This window comes from Schistocerca americana, chromosome 11 (assembly GCF_021461395.2).
Source record: "Schistocerca americana isolate TAMUIC-IGC-003095 chromosome 11, iqSchAmer2.1, whole genome shotgun sequence".
Taxonomy (NCBI): domain Eukaryota; kingdom Metazoa; phylum Arthropoda; class Insecta; order Orthoptera; family Acrididae; genus Schistocerca; species Schistocerca americana.
This window is the reverse complement of record NC_060129.1, coordinates 169,310,814-169,325,264: the sequence shown is the minus strand read 5'-3', so window position 1 is coordinate 169,325,264 and position 14,451 is coordinate 169,310,814. Positions and strand designations below refer to the sequence as shown.

The window sequence follows — 14,451 nt, the reverse complement described above, 5'->3', positions numbered from 1 at the left end:
TGCTTCATCCTATGCTAGTCTCTTTCATAACTACTGTCCCCACCTACATTTTACTGTGCCTAACGTATTCAACTTTGGTCTCCCTCTATAATTTAATAGCCAACAAATGTGGCCACCATGTACTTACAATTTCTTCTTTGATGATAACTGGCAGCTCCTGATCATGACCCACTTGTTCACATGACTGAAAACAAACACAAACACTTAAGTTTCCAATGATACACAACGCCAGTAATAGAGCTACTGCTACTGCTGCTGCTGCTGTTACTACTACTACTACTACTACTACTACTACTGTAACTACAACACGTGCTGTCTGCAAGCCACCACATAACACGTGAAAGCGGGCAAAAAGTCAATGGGATCATTTTTTTCATCCATTTCTATTTCACTTGCAAAGTAGTGAAATGACAGTACATCTTCATATAAACTCCAACTTCTCTGACAGGCAGAAGTCCTCACATGAGGGATCGATTTTTTGAAACCACCTATAAGTAGTGTAGGTCAGGGTTGCAGCTATCACACCCTGCAGAACCTCACACCAGTAGGCCATCGTTTGCGAGTAATCGAAGAAAAGTTCTTAGTGCCTTCAAAATAATTGTAATTTCGACAGTGGTGGTGTAGAGTAGTGGTTTAAGATAAATACCTGATGCACTGGAAGCTGTGTGTTGAATCTCATCACATGGTTTGACGATTTTATTTTTAAATCCTTATCGAAATGACTGGAAAATTTTAGTCAGTTAATTGGTTCAAATGCATTGTTTTAACTTCTAATTCTTCCCCACATCATTCTAATCATTGCATAAACACTCCTATTTGCTCTCATTGTTCTTCCTGTTGTTGTTGTTGTCTTCAGTCCTGAGACTGGTTCGATGTAGCTCTCCATGCTACTCTATCCTGTGCAAGCAGCTTCATCTCCCAGTACTTACTGCAACCTACATCCTTCTGAATCTGCTTAGTCTATTCATCTCTTGGTCTCCCTCTACTATTTTTACCCTCCACGCTGCCCTCCAATGCGAAATTTGTGATCCCTTGATGCCTCAGAACGTGTCCTACCAACCGGTCCCCTCTTCCAGTCAAGTTGTGCCACAAACTTCCCTTCTCCCCAATTCTGTTCAATATCTCCTCATTAGTAACGTGATCCACCCATCTAATCTTCAGGATTCTTCTGTAGCACCACATTTCGAAAGCTTCTATTCTCTTCTTGTCCAAATATTTATCGTCCACGTTTCACTTCCATACATGGCTACACTCCATACAAATACTTTCAGAAACTACTTCCTGGCACTTAAATCTATACTCGATGTTAACAAATTTCTCTTCTTCAGAAACGCTTTCCTTGCCATTGCCAGTCTACATTTTATATCCTCTCTACTTCGACCATCATCAGTTATTTTGCTCCCCAAATAGCAAAACTCCTTTACTACTTTAAGTGCCTCATTTCCTAATCTAATACCCTCAACATCACCCGACTTAATTCGACTACATTCCATTATCCTTGTTTTGCTTTTGTTGATGTTCATCTTATATCCTCCTTTCAAGACACTGTCAATTCCGTTCAACTGCTCTTCCAAGTCCTTTGCTGCCTCTGACAGAATTAAAATGTCATCGGTGAACCTCAAAGTTTTATTTCTTCTCCATGGATTTTAATACCTACTCCGAATTTTTCTTTTGTTTCCATCACTGCTTGCTCAACATACAGATCGAATAATATCTGGGATAGGCTACAACCCTGTCTCACTCCCTTCTCAACCACTGCTTCCCTTTCATACCCCTCGACTCTTATAACTGCCATCTGGTTTCTGTACAAATTGTAAATAGCCTTTCGCTCCCTCTATTTTATCCCTGCCACCTTCAGAATTTGAAAGAGAATATTCCAGTCAACACTGTCAAAAGCTTTCTCTAAGTCTACAAATGCTAGAAACGTAGGTTTGCCTTTCCTTAATCTTTCTTCTAAGATAAGTTGTAGGGTCAGTATTGCCTCACGTGTTCCAACATTTCTACGGAATCCAAACTGATCTTTCCCGAGGTCAGCTTCTACCAGTTTTTCCATTCATCTGTAAAGAATTTGTGTTAGCATTTTGCAGCCATGGCTTACTAAACTAACAGTTCGGTAATTTTCACATCTGTCACCACCTGCTTCCTTTGGGATTGGAATTATTATATTCTTCTTGAAGTCTGAGGGTATTTCGCCTGTCTCATACATCTTGCTCACCAGATGGTAGAGTTTTGTCAGGACTGGCTCTCTCAAGGATATCAGTAGTTCTAATGGAATGTTGTCTACTCCCAGGGCTCTGTTTCGACTCAGGTCTTTCAGTACTCTGTCAAACTCTTCACGCAGTATCATATCTCCCATTTCATCTTCATCTACATCCTCTTCCATTTCCATAATATTGTCCTCAAGTACATCGGCCCTTGTATAGACCCTCTATATACTCCTTCCACCTTTCTGCTTTCCCTTCTTTGCTTAGAACTGGGTTTCCATCTGAGCTCTTGATATTCATGCAAGTGGTTCTCTTTTCTCCAAAGGTCTCTTTAATTTTCCTGTAGGCAATATCTATCTTACCCCTAGTGAGATAAGTGTCTACATCCTTACATTTGTCCTCTAGCCATCCCTGCTTAGCCATTTTGCACTTCCTGTCGATATAATTTTTGAGACGTTTGTATTCCTTTTTGCCTGCTTCATTTACTGCATTTTTATATTTTCTCCTTTCATCAATTAAATTCAATATCTCTTCTGTTACCCAAGGATTTCTATTAGCCTTTGTCTTTTTACCTACTTGATCCTCTGCTACCTTCACTATTTCATCTCTCAAAGCTACCCATTCTTCTTCTACTGTATTTCTTTCCCCCATTCTTGTCAATCATTCCCTAATGCTCTCCCTGATGCTCTCTACAACCTCTGGTTCTTTTAGTTTATCCAGGTCCCATCTCCTCAAATTACCACCTCTTCAGTTTTAATCTACAGTTCATAACCAATAGCTTGTGCTCAGAGTCCACATCTGCCCCTGGAAATTTCTTACAATTTAAAACCTGGTTCCTGAATCTCTGTCTTACCATTATATAATCTATCTGAGACCTTCCAGTATCTCCATGCTTCTTCCATGTATACAACCTTCTTTTATGATTCTTGAACCAAGTGTTAGCTACGATTAAGTTATGCTCTGTGCAAAATTCTACCAGGCGGCTTCTTCTTTCATTCCTTACTTCCATTCCATATTCACCTACTACGTTTCCTTCTCTTCCTTTTCCTACTATCGAGTTCCAGTCAACCATGACTATGTAATTTTTGTCTCCCTTCACTATCTGAATAATTTCTTTTATCTCATCATACATTCCCTCAGTTACTTCGTCATCTGCTGAGCTAGTTGACATATAAACTTGTACTACTGTGGTAGGCGTGGGCTTCGTATCTATCTTGGTCACAATAATGTGTTCACTATGTTGTTTGCAGTAGCTTACCCACATTCCTATTTTCCTATTCGTTATTAAACCTACTCCTGAATTACCCCTGTTTGATTTTGTGTTTATAACTCTATATTCACCTGAGCAGTAGTCTTGTTTCTCCTGCCACCAAAGGGCTACATCTGACTTTCACCTATCCATCTCCCTTCTTAAATTTTCTAACCTACCTGCCCGATTAAGGGACCTGACATTCCACACTCCAATACATAGGATACCAGTTTTCTTTCTCCTGATAACGACGTCCTCTTGAGTAGTCCCCGCCCGGAGATCCGAATGGGGGACTATTTTACCTCCGGAATATTTTACCCAAGAGGACACCGTCATCATTTAACCATACAGTACAGCTGCATGCCCTCGGGAAAAATTAGAGCTGTAGTTTCCCCTTGCTTTCAGCCGTTCACAGTACCAGCACAGCAAGGTCGTTTTGGTTAATGTTACAAGGCCAGATCAGTCAATCATCCAGACTGTCGCCCCTGCAACTACTGAAAAGGCTGCTGCCCCTCTTCAGGAACCACACGTTTGCCTGGCCTCTCAACAGATACCCCTCCGTTGTGGTTGCACCTACGGTACGGCTATCTGTATCGTGGAGGCACGCAAGCCTCCCCACCAACGGCAAGGTCCATGGTTCCTATCATTCCCTTTTCAGTGTAGATCTTTGTACATGTGATGATAATTGTTTTTGTATATTAATTTCAATTTAATTTCTTCTACTTCATTATTTTACATTTTCATCCATGTTCCTTATTTTTAATCCTCAATGGCCTTGCATTTCAATTTATCTACAAGGCTTTCTTTCATTCAAATCCTTATCTGCAGGAAATTGTGTGTTAAAAGTTTGTATGAAGATTCTCATAATAAAGTTACATATTTTAACTTACACATTTTTGACATCACTGTTCAGCAAATATAAACAGATTATTTTTTCCTTTTGCTTTATAATGACAGAGCAGCATTTTCAAACATTTATATATTATGATAGATAAATCCCACTCCTGGCGATCTCCCTTATGAATGTATCAATCCAGGGGCATTCACAAGGAAGCAATATGTTCATTGAATTGATCTAGGGATTGCACTATTTGAAGATAACGCCACTACGATGCACGGCATCTTTTGTAAGAACTCTTGCTGTTGCAAGTTGTTATCGTAGAAACCCACCTACACATCTACCCCCCCCCCCCCTCCCTCCCCAATACTCAGTAGCAAACCCCATGACAATTCTTTCATTGAATATCTAGGTGTGATTTCCGTTATGATTGCTGCGATTGAGTAGAGAGCGCCTGTGTTTTATATAACAATACAAACAAAAATGACAATCAATATATAAAGAAAGATGCACTGTTGCCAGTGACAATGTAATTTGACATTAGGACTATCGAGAGTCCGAAACACTGTGCAAAGACGAGTTGGAGCATCTTCAAAACAATAAAATAAAAACACAGAAAAAAAATACCTCGTTGAAACATCAAACAAATTTTGTGCTAAAAGTCATTGAATTAAAAGTATCCATTTACTTGGACGCAAAAAAAAAAAAAAAAAATTTAAAAAATGGAGGAATTCCAATATTTCCAGGACAAAAAGAAAGAAATAAGCAGATCAATGAAATTCTAAACGACCTGGAAGAAATGAATGGCTTCAGTATGACAACGCCTTTTACGACACTATCCAGTCCATTCAGCTGCTCTTTCTAGTTCTTCACCATCTCTGACAAAAACGCAATGTTGTCGGCAAACTTCAAAGTTTTTATTTCTCTTCCCTTAAGTTTAATTCCCTTTCAAACACACTTGGTGCACACACTCAATAACATGGAGGATAGGCTAGAACGTGCTTCACTCCCTTCTCAACCACTGCCTACCTTTCACATCCCTTGACTCATATAACCGCAGTCCCATTTCTGTACAATTCTAAGATAACATTCCAATCCCTGTATCCTATCCTCGATATGGTCAGAATTTAAAAGAGTGTATTCCACTTTACTAAGTAACATGAACACAGCAATACGCTACCTCAGTGCTACTCGGTTTTGCTACCTTACAACTGCCACACCAACTGATCCGGTTATCAGCTTCCTTTCCTAATGGTGGGTGTAATTAATCTCAGGCCCCTGGCTTAATCATTACTATGGTAAGCTACCAATTACCAAAGTTACCAAAAGGCTTTTCAAAGAATTCCTTGCAAGTGGCTTCCAACTAAATCGCATGTCTACAGATATCTTTTCAATTCTGTAATCAGATTTGTGACTTCCCATCAGAAAGGTCATAGTTCATAGTAACTGATGAAAAGCCATCAGGTAGAACAGAACTGATGTCTGGCATTCCCAGAGGAAGTGTTATGGCCCTTTACTCTTCCTGATCTGCATAAACGATTTAGGAGCCAATCCGACCAGCCCTCTTACATTGTTTGGAGATTATGCTGTCATTTACTGTCTCCTAAGGTCACCAGGAGATCAAAACCAATTGCAAAATGATTTAGACAAGGTATCTCCATTATGCAAAAAGTGGCAACTGACCCTAAATAATGGAAAGTGTGATGTCATCCACATGAGCAATAAAAAAGAATTCACTAAATTTCAGTTACACAATAAATCACAAATCTAAAAGCTTCAATCTAACTAAATACCAGGGATTACAGTTACAAACAAATTCGTTCAATCACACAGATAATCTTCTGGGGAAAGCGAACCAAAGACTGCATTTTATTTGGCAGAACACTTAGAAGATTCGACAAATCCACTAGAGAGACTGCCTACATGATATTTGTCCATCCTGTGCAACAGTATTGCTGTGCAGTATAGGGTCCTTACCAGGTATGATTGACAAAGGACAAGTTCAAACAAGAGCAGCTGATTCTGTGTTATCACAAAATAAGGAAGACTTTGTCGTGAACATGATACATGAAATGGGGTGGCAATCATTAGAACAAAAGCGTTTTTGCTGTGGTGGCAATCATTAGAACAAAGGCGTTTTTGCTGTGGAGAGATCTTTTCACGAACTTTCAATCTCCAACTTTGTCCCCTAAATGCGAAAATATTTTACTGATAACCACATACACTGGGAGGTATGATCATTGTAATAAAATGGTTCAAATGGCTCTAAGCACTAAGGGACTTCCATGCCCGATGCAGGATTCGACCGTAGCAGCAGCGCGGTTCCAGACTGAAGTGCCTAGAATCACTCGGCCACAGGGGTCGGTGATCATTGTGTTTGTTCTACCTGTGCACCGCTTGAGAGTGGAAAGGCAACGAAAGAGAGTGAAAGTTGTTTGATGAGTCCTCTGCCAGGCCCTATAGTGTGAATTGCAGAGCAGTCATGTACATGTAGACATAGATAGAAATGAAGAGCAGTATAAGGTGGTCAGCATTTTAAAATTGTGTTTCTGTAAACATAAGGGTGAACCCATATGAAGTGGTCCAGTGATGGTTACTTGACCATTTTTAAATATTTTAGTTTTTTTATATGTGATTGCACTATATTTGAGAAGTTCAAAAGAGTTATTTAAAATAACTTATCTTGCACCTTTACTGGATGGCGGCCATTTTTATTTGTAGGCACGCGACGATTTTTCAGTCTGTAGACATTAGCAAAAATTTGAATATCTCTGTATTGGGTTACGTTATTACATTGCAATTGACACGATTTTTTTTTTTTAAGGATAAGTGTCCTCTACAACATTATCTATTACACAAAATACCCTAAATTCAAAAATAACCAGTCAAAATGACCTGCACAGTTTGGTATCCAAATTTTCAAAAATCTACTTTTTAGGCCCAAAAATAACAAACAAGGAGCCATTTATGAGAGTCTATTTTTCCTATAGTTAGATATCACACACTACTAGCCTCATATAGAGCAAGAACACTTACAAATGTTTCCTTAATTTTTTATGAATTTTTGAAATCTGAAAATTTTCATTTTTTGTAAAGTTTGGGGTTAGTTATCTCAAGTGGGACTGAGTATAAAAATATGATTTTTGCACAGTTTGTACACCTGTATGGTAGCAACGTACTGTAAAACTTTACACATCGCTATCTCACTGTAAACAAAGATACAAATTTTTGAAAATGAGGAAATAATTCACATTACTCTACAACTGATCTCATGCTGTTGCCTATATGAACGGTTTATTATTTCACTGTGATAAAATTTAATTGTGACATCTATTTAATCAACACTATAACTCAACATTCATTTAGTTTATTTATTTTTAATAATGAAATATTAAACAATAGGAGCTTTCGCTTTTGTTCTATGGTAATAAAAATGCCCATTTACGTATAGGTTTATTCTCAATAAAGAAGTACATTATCGCTGGGTGTGGCATTGTTGTAGCCAGTCTGTTCTGAAACCCCTGTTGGATTGGATGTACATACTTCAATCTGTAATTAATTTTGAGAGATTAACTGGAATGCAATAACATGGATGAACAGTGCTCTGTTGGACAGATAGCAAGTGAAGTGTATCACAAAACAGTTTATGGTTCAGTTTCAAAAAACTTGAAAGATGTCAATGACTGTGATGAAGTTAGACAAACTTTGTTTAAATTTCGAGTAAGTTCTTCTGTAACATCAGTGTGTGATTATCATGAGAAGAAATATATTCTGAAGTACAACCACATTTTTGTAAGAAAGTTCTGTGGTCCACTTAAAGTTCATAAAAAGCCTATTACTAAAGGTTTGAGGGAAATAAAACTTGAACATTTGTCCTTGTTATGTGAGAGTGAAACAGCGTCCCAAATGAAATGTAACGAGATTCCTGGAAATGCCTTGTGCCCAAATTGTTACTCAAAAATATTTGTTGTGAATCCAGAACCAGAATCATGTAACCTAGTTAATGACATTTATATTCCTAATGAGGAAGCTGTTAGAATATTGGATTTTGCTTGTCCTAAGTTAGATGTATCTCGTGCTTTGAAAATAACTGAATTAAGTAGCAGAAAAAGAAAAGCATCTATTGAAAATAAGGTACAACAAATTTCGGACAAAATTAGAAAAGACTTGGAATCATGCTTTAATAATGCAGATACCAACATTATTTCTAAAGAAGAAGAAAACCTACCACCAGCATCATCTGACACTGAATATTTGAGGTTAATAGAGAAATTTAAAATTAAATCTTCAGGGACATCTAAAGAGGAAAAAGTTAAAATTTTAAGTTTGCTCCCTGACTCATGGTCAAGAGAAAAAAATAGTTCATTAATTCAACGTTTCTCATCATTTGCTTACACTAACTCGAAAATTAGTGAAAGAGCAAGTGATTCTCCCAGTTTTAGGAAAGAAGAAAGGAACAGGTATAAGTGAAGAAACAATTAAAAACATCCAGCAGTTTTTTTGAAGATGATGAAAACAGTAGAATGTGCCCAGGTTGCAAAGTCAGCAAAATAGTTGTTATAAATGGAGTTAAAGCAACAAAGCAGAAACGACTAGTGCTGTCAAATTTAAATGAACTTTATGTACCTTTCAAAAATTCTCATCCTAAACGCAAAATTGGAAGGTCAAAATTTTGTGACCTCCGCTGTGGTTTGCAATTTTGTCAAATAAAGACATGGTTAAAGACAGTGGCTCTTATACAAAACAAAGTCTTATTGCATGTACCTAGAATAGTATTACTTATGGAACTAAATACTAATAAATTATAATATATTATCATTGATGTTCAAATAGCACATAAGGATTTCACACAGTTCTTGCCCACATTTGTGTGTCGTTATTTAAAATAAGTTTGTAGTGGTATAATTCACAATATTTTGGCTGGATCCTCAGGGACACACTCCGTATGTGTTTGTTTATATCATCAAATCGACAAACTGATGATTGCGGGTGCAAAACTCAAGTGATCTTAAGCACAAAGAATTACTAGATTTAATTGTCTGTAACACTAACAGTTATGACTACATGATGGGTTTGTGTAATAAATGCCCTGGTAAGGAAATAGTTATTGAATTGTTTCACGAATATGATGAGGAAATGCCAAACAGTATTAACTTCCAACAGTGGATCACAACTGACAGGGCAGAAATGATAACAATGGTTAAATCCCAGGAAGAGTACTTGGAATCTCTAATTGATAATTTACAAAAACTCAGAAGTCACCAATATGTTTCTAAAATCCAAAGTAAGTTTTTGAAGGACAAAAAAGCATAACTTCATGAAACTGAATGCATAGTGCTAGCTAATTTTGCAAAAAATTTTACATTGGTGATCCAAGATGCAATACAAGGGTACCACTGGGTCAATGACCAGGCAACAGTGCATCCATTTATCCCCTACTTTAAAAATGAGAAAGATGAAGTTTGCAATTCTTCAATTTGTATTCTAAGTGACTACTTGGAGCACAACACTTAGGCTGTAGATGTGTTTCAAAAGTATGTAATAAATTACATAAAGGAACATTTTCCCAAGGTTGAGAAGCTGATATACTTTTCAGATGGAAGTGGTAGTCAGTATAAGAACAAAAAGAATTTTTCAAATAAGTGCAACCACAAAATAGACTTTGGGTTGGAGGCTGAATGACACTTTTTTGCATCTTGCCATGGTAAAAACGCATGTGATGGAGTAGGAGGTATAACAAAACGTGAACTAAGTAAAGCCGGCCTACAAAGACCAATCACATACCAAATTCTCACAGTGCAGGACACTTATGTCTTTTGTAAGGATAATATTATAGGCATTACCTATTTTCTGATCAAGAAAGAAGAAATGGTTCTGCATATGAAAACAACACTTCAAACCACATTTCAAAATTGTATAGCAATAAATGGAACAGAGCATTTCCACAAATTCCTTGGCATTGCAGAAAACTTAGTTCAATGCTATGTAACATCAGAAACCAAAATTAATGAGGATCATTGTGTCAGTAAAATTACATCTCTTCTGGCTTTAACGTTGAATGACATAGTGGCATGTGTGTATGATAGACAGTGGTAGCTTGCAGTGGTTGAAAGAATAAGTTTGGAAAACAATGATGTTTTTGTGCATTTTTACCACACTGCTGGCCCAAGAACATCATTCAATAAATCTACTAGTGACAAAGTCCGGATACCAATGAAAAATGTTTTCCGTGCTTGAACTTACCACAGCAACTGGGTCTTATTCTACATCACAGAAGCTGTCTGAAGAAATAAGTGTTCTTAACAATCCCCACCAGGTTCAGGAACAGTCATATCTCTGAGGATGTTAACTGAAAATATTTATTTTAAGTACGTCAAAATAATATAAATTAATTTCAGTGACGTTTCCACTTTTTGTATATAATTCAGTACCTTACTTCAATAATAATTGATTATATCTCACCAATGTCACACATGAATAGGCAACAGCCATAAGATCAGCTGTAGAGTAATGTGAATTATCTCCTCATTTTCAAAAATTCATATCTTTGTTCACAGTCGGATATCAATGTTGAATTTTTTACAGTACGTTTCTATCATATAGGTGCACAAACTTTGCAAAAATCATTTTTGTGTTCAGTCCCACCTGAGATAACTAACCCCAAACTTTACAAAAAATAAAAATTTTCAAATTTCAAAAACTCATAAAAATTAAGGAAAGACTTGTAAGTGTTCTTGCCCTATATGAGGCTAGTAGTGTATGATATCTAACTATATGGGAAGGGGGGAACAAACTCTCATACATCACAACTTGTTTTCTATTTTTGGGTCTAAAAATCGGATTTTTGAAAATTTGGGTAACAAAATTTTGAAGGTCATTTTGATTGGTTATTTCTGAATTTAGGATATTTTGTGTAATAGACAATGTTGTGGAGGACAAGTTTCTAAAAACAATTATGTCAACTGCAATGTTGTAATTTAACCCAGTGCAGAGATATTCATATTTTTGCTAAAGTCTCTAAACTGAAACATCCGTGCGCGCTTACAAACTAAAATGGCCGTCATTCTGTAAAGGTGAAAGGCAAAATTTTCTTTAAAACTTTTCTGAACTTCTCAATTACAGGATAATCACAAATAAAAAAATTAAAATATTTAAAAATGGTCAAACTACCAACTTAATTTTTATAGGACCACTTCATTTGGATTGACCCATAATTCAAAACAATGACTTACACAAACTTTTTAGAAAATCACATTTCGCATGACTGAAAGATTTTCTTTATGAAATTTTGCTCAAACTTTACTCCACAATTTCTCAAAACAAGCTACTTGTCCCTTACTGAATTTTACTGCAGAGGTCTTCAAATATGAAAAGGTCTCGAGCTTAACAAGGCTCGATATGTTCATCATTTAAGAACTTGTCAATAAACTACATAACTGCAGCAAGATCTGCACCAAAGAGAACCAGCACTACTATGGAGGTAAAATTCAGGTCATTCACATTATAATCACTTCCACAAGATCCATTGCTAGTAAAACACTGCAGTTTTCATACCAATCTTTATGTTCTCTTGCACATATTGTGAGGTATGCACGAGGATTAATGTTAAGTTTCGAAGATAGGAGATGACGTAGAGGTGGAAGTGGAGCTGTGAGGGCAGACTGTGAGTCGTGCCTGGATAGTTCAGTCGGTAGAGCACTTTCTCACGAAAGACAAAGGCAGGTTCGAGACCGGGTTTAGCACACTGTTCTTATTCTTTCTTAAACATTCACCAAATTCTGCAACTGTGGGCAATTTATTTACAACAGCGAACTAACTAACTTTAACTGGAAGGACTTCCAATACCACATCACTTGAAATGGACTTAATAGTGAAAGACAGAGTTGTTACTTCTAAATTGAGTGTGTATGACTGCTGCTTTAGAATGAACTCAAAGAATAGTGAAAATTACCTATGAAACTCTTCTTATGCCAAATCTCCTCCTCCAAAGGGTATAGAATTTTGCCACGGAAATTTGACAGCTACCGTATTTATTCGTGCCACATGGTCATATAATGTGATCTACAGATTAAGCCCCCCATATACTAATTAACTTGTCAGATACTTAAATTCTGATAGCAAGTATTCAACACGTAATACCAAGTCGCTTCCTAGTGTCTTATTCCGACAACTAATTTGAAATCGACAATTTACAGGGTATGAACAACTTCTAGAATTTCAGTATTTCTCAGTGAATTGTTCCACGTACAGCGTCACTTCTACACTCCATAATGAGTATTTCACCAATTCCAGTTCCATTTGTAGGCCTTCCTGGGAACCAAGTTACAACTTTGAGGGGAGTTTGTGAGCTGACCAGATTAATAATCTCTATGACGTAATGTGACAGCTAATTGGTTTAACACATTTTTACTACTCTTAGGAAGGGCACAGCCCGGTACTTCAAAATGTCTCGCTTATGTTATTGTACACTGCTCAACACGTTGTCTGCACTCCTATCATTATCGTATGTATCAACACAAAGCACATTCATTAGCTATTATACACCTTACCTCTCCCGAAATGCCGAACGGATCGATGTAATCGTCACAGTCCTGCAACAAACAACACACATATACTGGAAAACATGTAACACACATTAATTGCAGAGCACCTAAGAGTCATATAAAAAATGTTGGAATCACAAAGGCACCTGGCTGAAAGGAACAGATATTCAACCACAATCCAAACACAATATTAATCAAGGCATTAATAACAGTCCTCTGAAGTGGAAATAAAGCACACATACACTATCTCATCTAGGGTGCCTGGTCACCTATTGGTGGACTTCAATATGTGTCGCGCACAACCTTCAGCTTAACGGCGGCTGGAACTCTGTGGGATACACTCTCAGTGAGATGTCTGAATGTCTGTGAAGGCACGACAGCCCACTATCCCCCAAGAGCCAAAACAGGTGTCCGCAGCAAAGTCGACATTCTAACTTGTCCCGAGGATGTCTCATTGGGTTCTGGTTGGAACTCAGGACTGGTCAGACCATTTCAGGAATGTTATCTGTCAAAAAACTACTGCCACGAAGATGATGCTGTACGACAGGGTGCACTGTCATTCTGATAAATCAACAATAGCCTCTGAACTGCTGCTCTAATGTAATCAATACACAATGCTGCAAAATCTGGTGGGTGGTGGGTTTTGGGGAAGGAGACTAGACAGCGAGGTCATCGGTCTCATCGGATTAGGTAAGAACGGGGAAGGAAGTCGGCCGTGCCCTTTGAAAGGAACCATCTCGGCATTTGCCTGGAGCGATTTAGGGAAATCACGGAAAACCTAAATCGGGGTGGCCGGACGCGGGATTGAACCATCGTCCTCCCGAATGTGAGTCCAGTGTCTAACCACTGCGCCACCTTGCTCGGTTGCTGCGAAATCTGTTCATACCCTTTGGCATTTAGTATTTTCTGAAGTACAATAAGTGGAGCACACTGGAACCATGACAAACAACTCCATACCCTATTACAGGTAACACTCTCTCTACTTTGCCAAACCCAAACTCTGATATTGGGGCATTTAAACCATTAGACAAACTTCTCCTTATTCATAATTTTAAACAAAGATTGTATACACCTTAGTGTGCTCTTTTCTTCACTGCCGTCAGTTTTAAGAGGAAAGAGAAATGTCATATTTACAGTTTATCGACTTTGATTAGAATAATACTATACAGTGTGCCATATGAATCATCCAAAACTTTGCAACTCTACCCATTCACAGCTTAAAACTGTGAGCCACACTGTCATTGAAGCTACAAGCCTTGCAGGTCCACCAGCTGGAGATGTCTCTCCTGTCCCATTACATTAATGATCCAACCAATTTAGCCATGAAAATAATCAATTTTTGGCAATATAATGTAGTTGTAGAGATAAAAAAAGCTACTCAACAAGCAGCAGCAGGAAAAAACACAAGTGACTCACACATACCAGCACCTCCAAAAATTGCATACATAGTACTTTTTTTTAAATATAGGTGAGTTCTCTTGGCACTACCACTTGGTGAATACAGACACACTATCTATCCATTTACAGTAAACCAATTTATTGATTTATTTAAAGTGACTTCATTTCCCTATCAAGATTTCATTTACAGTAATGATAAACAAGGCCCACAGTCACACA

At 37.6% G+C, this 14,451-nt stretch overlaps 1 protein-coding gene across 1 annotated transcript in view; it reads right to left on the bottom strand.

The window, feature by feature from the left end:
* LOC124554052 overlaps window positions 1-14,451 on the bottom strand; it is a 242,103-nt gene that overhangs the window by 24,627 nt on the left and 203,025 nt on the right. The window contains exons 9-10 of the mRNA XM_047128087.1: window positions 12,841-12,882; window positions 128-184 (exon numbers count right to left, since the gene is read on the bottom strand). Of these exons, the coding sequence (XP_046984043.1) occupies window positions 128-184; window positions 12,841-12,882 (99 nt within the window). The remainder of the gene's footprint in view (window positions 1-127; window positions 185-12,840; window positions 12,883-14,451) is intronic.